We start from the raw sequence: 7,547 nt of genomic DNA on the forward strand, positions 1-7,547 counted from the left end.
GGAAGAGACTTGGAGCAAAGGTAAAGGGGGGGAGGACCAAAGAGGGCATGACTTGCCAGGCAAATGGACCCCTTTCCTGGAAAGCTTTCAGGGGAAACTCTGCATTCCCACCCACCCCCTGTTCCTTGGCCCCCTTCTCCTCTGCTTTGGTGATGCATTGCTGCAACAGAGCCATAGACTGAGAGGACTGAACACGCCCTTCTCCCCAAATCACCTCTTCAAAACACACAGCCTCTTTCCTAAGCAAGGAGTAGATTTATTAGCGGTTGAAAGAGAAACAATTTCCCTCCTGAGTCCACATTAGCCCTCGGAAGGCGATCTAGAAGAGTACAAAAATGGCCTCGCGAGAAAACAGGTGGCCCCTATTAGAAAAACATGAATTCTCCCCAGGAAAACAGGGCTGGTGAACAAGAACCTCAAGGCTGCCCTCTCTTGATGCTCTTTGGTGCCCACTGCGGTTGAAGGGAGACTTTTTCAGGATTCTGCTACTGTCCTTGACACCTCTAAAGTCAAGCTCTAATATTTCTCATGTCAGTGGTTTCCTGGCCTGGTCTACTTCGAAGGACTGAGAGGTGGGAAGCCCAAGAGAGTGTGTCTTTCCGAAGGGAAGTAGGTCAGCCTGGTAGAAAATTAGGCTATGGGGCCAATTGAGTATGTGTGTTTGTGTGTTTCCATCCTGTCATCCAGGGGGGTGAATCTGGCCTCTGTGTCAAAAGTGAGCTTTTCTGTCTGAATTGAGTTCTGCCACCAATTCTGAGATACACTTTGGTCAAACTCCTCAGGGAAAGCTCGGATCACAAAATGGAGTGGTTTTTCAGCTTCCCAGAGCCAGGCGAACATGAATATGTATTTCTTTTTCCCGGACGAAGGAATTGGCCCAGGATCTCTTGACACAGGTCCTTGGGAGGGCTCCAGGTGAGGGCAGGATTGGAACTTGGAGCAGAAGGGGGGAAATGCAAAGCTGTTGGAGCAGAAGGTCAACTAGAGAGGCTTTCCGATCTTTGTTAGACAATAGAACACCAGGATAATTTCTTTACTTCCTCATATTCCTTTTTGTCTTTCTTCAGCATCTCTTCCGTGTAATAAGGAGCGCCTCCGTTCTTCTCCACCAGCTCATCAATCATGGTCATCAGCTGGGCCACCTGGTCCTCTCGTTCTTCTCCTTGGGCCTTGTTGTTGAAAGCCAGGTAGCGGTTCCCACACTGGGCCATCTGGTCCTTAAGCGCAGAGTTTCCCCCAGATAGGAATTCCTCCAGAGTCTGCCCTTCCAAGTCATCTTTGCGGGTGAACAAGGTGATCAAGTAATTCTTGGCGTTCAAGCTGAAGATCTCACTGATCAGCTGAGCCACCTTCATCTCCTCCTTGGAGAAACGGCCGGGACGCATGACCTGCAGAATGACGTGTGGACCCGGGGTGCAGAAGTTCACACAATTGCTCACTTCCTTCGCAGTTTCTTGCACCGGGACATCAGTGTCAAAAAAGCCCGGTGTGTCAACCACCACAATCTTCCTCTCCTTCCATCTCGCTTCCCCCTTTTGGCAAGTCACGGTTACTGACTTTGGGGACATGAACGCTTTAAAGGCTGAGGATCCCAGAATGGCGTTTCCTGTGGCACTTTTGCCGTTGCCGGTTTTGCCCACAAGCACGATCCTCTTTTCGGACCCTACAACCCAATGAGGACAAGAGAGAAGAAAGGGGAGTTGGGCAGCAGCGTACGTCCATCATAGCCTGTCCCTCCACCCAGGACGGGGAGTCCCATGCCCCAGCATATAACTTTTATATTCTGTTGTTGTGCTCTATCCCCATCTAGTGGCCATAGGGAGAAATATGCCCCAACACACAATCTTTATATACCGTTGTGGCTCTCGAGCCCCATCTTGTGGCCGGAGAGGCAAAATACCCAGTATATTGTTTGAAGCTGACCCAACCCCTTTACCTATCAGCCGGCACTCTCAAACCAAGTGCACGCACGAAAATGAAGCCAGGCTCCATTTCTTTTAGCATTTGGAGAAGGCAGAAGCACAAAGAAGAATCCATCTTAATCTGTGGCACAGGGTCATCCAAGGACAAGCCCACATCCCACACCCAGAGCATCGCTGGTGAAATTTGGATTGCTTGTATTTATTCATTGTTATGTTCAGCAGTAACTCAACACTGCCTGTCTTGTATTTGGTTCTCATTGTATGTATCCCTGTTTTCCCCAGTTTCAGCATATCCTCTTCCCACCCCCCAGGGGCCCAAGACTTTACCTCTTCCAGCCATTTCCAGAAGATTCAGACACACACGGACCAATCTGGGGGATTTCTGGATGAAAAGTGAAACAGAATCAGCCAAAGGAGAGACCTGCTTTACTTGGAGGTTGCCAGGAGTTCCCCCACCAAAAGAGGAATTAGAGGAGGGGGTTTAAAACATCCCTCCCAACCCCACACCCCCACTTACCTTGACCCAGAGTCATCCTGACCCAACCCCCTGCTCAATCACAAGAGCCTTACAGAATCATGGAAGGACAGAGTTGGAAGGGATCTCAGAGGACATCTAGTCCAACCCCCTGCTCAAGCAGGACACCCTTATAGAATCAGACAGTTGGGAGGGACGTTGAAGGTCATTTAGTCCATCCCCCTGCTCAGGCAGGAGAGCCTTACAGAATCAGAGAGTTGGAAGGGACGTTGGAGGTCTTCTAGTCCACCCCCTGTCCAAGCAGGAGACCCTGCCATTTCGCCTCCAAGCGCTGCCGCATTGGAGCCGCCCACCGCCAGACTTATCACCCGCTCATCCCATCAGCCACTGCCGCATCGGGTCTCAGGTCTGACCCAGCCTCCTCCCCGGTTAGGCTCCGGGCGCCCCGGGAGGAGAGAAGCGGACGTGGGAACCGAGGAAGAGGAAACGGCGCAGCCCTTTCCTCAAATGCAGCTCCCTCCCCTCCTCCGTCTTTTCCGCACGCCCCCTCCTCCCTCTACCTGCCGTAGGCTGATGGCTGGCGCCCCCTCCCCGTTTTCTTGCCCCCAGGGGAGAGGCGCTGCGGTCCAGACACCCACCTGAGACCCTCCTCCGCCAAGCAGCTGATGGGTGTTGTGGGGGCTTCGCGATCGCCGCTCTCCGGGCTCCACCGAGGGGGTTGCGAGCGTCTTCTGTGCTCGTCCGCCAAGGGCCGCCCATAAAGTCCTATTTCTCTGGGTGGGCGGGGCACTCTGGGTGGGCGGAGTTTCCTTGCCCTCCCTCATTCCTGAGATATTGAGCCCCCCCCTTTCCCCCTCCTGGAGCGCCTCTTTGGCCCCGCAGGCTGCTCCCCCAAGTCTGGGGGTGGGGGGGTCAGGCTTGAATGCCCGCCCAGGTGTCTTGCCACACACCCCGCTTTACCCCTATAAGCTTTCCCCAATCTTTGCATCCCACATCATCCTGCCCCCCTCCTCGCCTCCAAGGAAACGCACCCTGGGAAAACACGCAGCAATCTTTCCCGGGGCGGTCTTTTTTTGGGTGTGTGTGTGTGTTTCTTTCCGGCATTCCCTGCTTTCCTGTTGAGGATGCTAATTGCACCCACGCACTCTCCCACTCCCCAGCTCTCTACTTCCTTTTAAGAGCTTGCCATAGCCCTTTTTTCTCAGATTGGGGGGGGGGGCAACCCAAGCATATGGGGAAGGTCTCTTTCTCACACACAAACCGGACTGTGCAGCTAGTGGCCGCCCAAATGTTGCGGGAGAACTGCGCACCTCCACGGCCCGGGGCTGGGCTCCCCCGTGAGCATCTTGCGGGCTGGGCAGCGGTGAGAGGCTGTCTGGAGATCGGGAAGGGCAGGGAATTGAGTCTGGGGTCTCTTATGGTGGAGGGTGCCGGAGACGGATTCTGCTTGGCTCTGGGTCTTGCTCCTCCAAAGGTGGGCTGGCTGTGCAGCTCAGTGGTCAAGGGCTGGAGTGGTGGTCCCTCGCCTTGGAAATGGGACCCCCCCTTCCCAGCCTCCCGGCTTGCAAAGGCCAGCCCGTCCTTCAGGCCCATCTCCGGAAGCCCCCACCCCCCACGCCCGTCTCCCCACCCGGCCGCTTTTCCTTTCATCAATTCACTTTCACTTTCGGCCCAGGAGTCACGTGCTTTCCCCGAATTGCCCGGCGGTTTCGGGCTTTCGATCGTCCGCCTGGCTGCGCCCGGGAAAAGCGCTTTTCGCTCCTTCTCTTTCTCGGTAGGAAGCTCTTCGTTGCTGAAATGGGTCTGGGGGCGGTGGCTTAAATGGGGAGGAGGAAGTCCCCCCCCCACCTGCTTCTCTTCTCGGCTTCCTGGTGCAACCGCTTCGCCAGAGCAGAAGCTGCGCACTCGGGGGTGGGGGGGGGGAGCGGAGGACCGAGACATATTGGATGGGGTCTTCTTCCCCTAGGAGGGGGTCATGGGAACCAGGCGCAGCCCGCTCTCTCCCAAGCATCCTTCAGCCGTTTTGGAAAGGGGGCTTACGGTGGGGGGCGTGATGGGGAGGTCAGGGAATTGGGTCTGGGGTCTCTAAGGTAGAGGTGCTAGAGAGGGATTCTGCTCTGGGACTTGCTCCTCCAAAGGGAGCCCGGCTGAGGGGCTTTGGGGGTCACCAAAGTGTTGTCCCCAATTCGGGTCTGAGCCTGGGGCCGAAGCCAATGATGGGCGCCAGACACGAGGTGCAGGTTTTCTGATTGCTTTTAATTGGAATTCTCCTGATCAAAAGGCCAAGAACACAGGATTAAGAAAGCTTTATGTATTTTCACTAAAGGAGAAGGCGGGACAAGGAGAGATAATAAGAAATATCCTCTAATCAACATTTAGCAATAATTCTACAATTTGTTCTATTGGTCTATAGCTCTCCCATTCCTAAACCTTGGCTAGTGAATGCTCCAGGAGTTATTTAATAGACATTTTATTTGCTGCTGGCCATCTCTATTCCTAACTTTTAGCTGAGGTCTGCAAGTTGTCTAATCCTTGTTACTTTTATCAACTTTCTAACTACCCATAATCGCTACAAGCTTTACACATGCATATTTCCTGTTGATAAGCATTCTTTGCACTTTGACAGACAGACAGACAGACACACACACACACACACACACACACCAATTACAGTCTTCCTGATTTACTTTCAAGTGTGTGCCGTGACCTTGCTTTAGACCTTGCTGGCTGTGTCTCTGACTGGTCACGGCTGTTGGGGGGACCCTACCCCACCGAGAGGTTCCTCAGAGCTCAGCTGTCTCCTGGGATGGACAGATCCTCCTCTGGAGCCCCTGATTCAAGCAGGAAGAGGAAAGAAAACTAACTTTGGGTTCTGCTTTCTCCCTGCAGAGATTTTGAGCAGTTGGAGATCTGAAGTGGCCTTGGAGGAGGGATGGACGTCCACAAAGGTAAAAGCCTCCTGGGAAATCAGGAGAGGGGAAGAGAAGGGAAGGGGAGAGGAGGGAGGGAAGAGGGGAGGGAGGGAGGAAAAATAAAGAAAGGAAGAGAAGGAAGAAGGAAGGAAGGAGAACAAAGGAAGGAAAGGAAGGAACAAAAAGGAAGGAAAGAAAGGAAAGAGGAAGGAAGGAGAAGAGAGAGGGAGGGAGGGAAAGAAGGGGGAGGGAGGAAAGAAGAAAAGGAAGGAGTAAGGGCAGGAAGCAAGGAAGGAAAGAAGGAAGGAGTAAGGGAAGGAAGGAAGGCTATGCGTGGGAGGGAGGGAGGGAGGGAGGAGAAGGGACAGAGGGAGAGAGGAAAGAACAAAAGAAGGAAAGAGGAAGGAGGCAGAAAGAAAGGAAGGAGAAGGGAAGGAGTGAGGTAAAAGGGAGGAATGAAGGAGAAGGGATGGAGAGAAGAGGGGAGGAGAAGGGAGGAAGGAAGGAAGATTGGAAAGAAAGAAGAGTGCTTCAGCAGCACTCCAAGGCCACAATGGAGGTCCGGAGTGTGGTCTTCAGAGGTCCTTCCTGGGCAATGTCCCAATTCCTTTTTTTAACGTCGTCTTCCAAACTTGCAGGAGAGGACAAAGAATTCCGGCTGATCCTGGTTGGAAAGTCCGGAGGTGGGAAAAGCGCCACGGGCAACACCATCTTCGGCCGGAGGGTGTTCGAGTCCATCTTGGGGGCCAAAGCCACCACCCTGAGGTGCCAAAGGGGAGAGGGAATCTGGCAGGGCACGAAGATCTCTGTGGTGGACACACCAGCCATGTTTGATTCAGAAAAGTACGATGAGATTCTGCAACGGGAGATTATGGCTTGTGTCGAACTCTCCCGGCCTGGCCCCCACGCCCTGATCTTGGTGACCCAGGTTGGGCGCTTCACTGCCGAAGATGCGGATGCTGCAAAATATGTCCGGGATATTTTTGGACCCCAGTCCACCAGGCACACAATCATCCTGTTCACCTGTGCGGAGGATTTGGGTGGAGACCCCCTGCAGGAGTACGTCCGAAACTCCGACAACAGGAATCTGTGCGACCTGATCCGCCAGTGTGGGAACCGCTTCTGCGGGTTCAACAACAAGGCCGCGGGAGCCGAGCGGGAGAGGCAGGTCTCGGAGCTGATGGAGATGGTGCAGAGAATCAATTTGGAGAACGGCGGGCGATACTACGTCAACCGGCTGTACTTGGAGCCCAGCTTACGGGATGAGCACATCCGGCTGTTCGTCGAGCAAAACCGAAATCCGTACAGATGGATCCTTGACCTGGTCTTGTTTCCATTCTGCTTCACCTGTGGGGTTTGCCAAAAGGTGTACTCCACCACAAAAGCGGTATTTGTCGAAGTGTATTCCATCATGAAAACTCCAAAAAGGGTGTTTGTCGCAGTGTATCGCTACTTTTCCCCTGAAGTCCTGAAACGACATGATTTTTAATTCCGTTTGTTTGGGAAATAAACAATCGCAGACCTGCCAGTTTCGTGGTGTGGTGTCCCCTCCGCTTCTCCTTTGCCTTTGATTGCTGAAATGGGCCTGGGGGCATCAGCTGGGGGGTCTTCTTTGCCCTTCCTGGGGGCCAGTGAGAGACTCAGGTCCTTATCTTTTAACATTCTCCTCCACCTGCTCAAGGGCAGAATAACCCCATAACTCCTCAATGCCAGACCGGCCTCACATTCTTGCCTTTGTCCCAGTCCGGCCCAGGAGTGCCCCTTCCCCAGTTGTACCAGTATCAAAGGGGTGTTTCCCCCTTAAGCCAACAGCATCCCAGGTGCATGAAATCTGTTCTGCACATCTGATGGGAATTCAATATAGTTGTCATCCATCCCACTTAGTTTAACTAGCAAAGAAAGACTTCTGGTTCATTTTTTTCTCCAAGACTATACTATACGGAGAACAAATTGGTTAGAGATTAGAGCAGGGGTCCTGGACCCCCCAGCACTGGGCTATGACACACCAGAAACTGGGCATGTGATGCCCCATCCACAGGATGCAGGCAGCATGTGAAACCATGCCCACTCCGGTCCATGGAAAAACCTCTCTCCACAGAAAGGACCCCCGGTGCCCAAATGGTTGGGGGCTGCTGGACTAGATGACCTCCGAGGATCCAGGAAAGGATTGGGGGCCACTGGATTAGAGCAGGCAGAATCTGTTGGCTCGGGATGAAAATGATGCAATGAACTTCCTCC

General features: G+C 53.4%; 2 protein-coding genes across 2 annotated transcripts; one reads left to right on the forward strand and one right to left on the reverse strand.

Moving 5' to 3' along the window:
* Positions 1–232: 232 nt before the first annotated feature.
* On the reverse strand, positions 233–3,185 carry LOC309400830 (GTPase IMAP family member 9-like). Its single transcript, XM_081969531.1, has 3 exons — positions 3,036–3,185; positions 2,250–2,304; positions 233–1,663 (listed from the first exon to the last, which is right to left on the reverse strand). The coding sequence occupies exons 2-3, from the start codon at positions 2,260–2,262 to the stop codon at positions 1,005–1,007; spliced, it is 672 nt and encodes a 223-aa protein (XP_081825657.1). The 5' UTR covers positions 2,263–2,304; positions 3,036–3,185; the 3' UTR covers positions 233–1,004.
* A 910-nt stretch (positions 3,186–4,095) lies between these two features.
* LOC309400854 (GTPase IMAP family member 5-like) lies at positions 4,096–6,831 on the forward strand. Its single transcript, XM_081969566.1, has 3 exons — positions 4,096–4,171; positions 5,287–5,345; positions 5,948–6,831. Exons 2-3 carry the CDS (start codon positions 5,330–5,332, stop codon positions 6,796–6,798), a joined length of 867 nt encoding a protein of 288 aa, XP_081825692.1. The 5' UTR covers positions 4,096–4,171; positions 5,287–5,329; the 3' UTR covers positions 6,799–6,831.
* Positions 6,832–7,547: the final 716 nt, after the last annotated feature.

This window comes from Natrix helvetica, assembly GCF_964273705.1.
Source record: "Natrix helvetica genome assembly, chromosome: W".
Lineage (NCBI taxonomy): Eukaryota > Metazoa > Chordata > Lepidosauria > Squamata > Natricidae > Natrix > Natrix helvetica.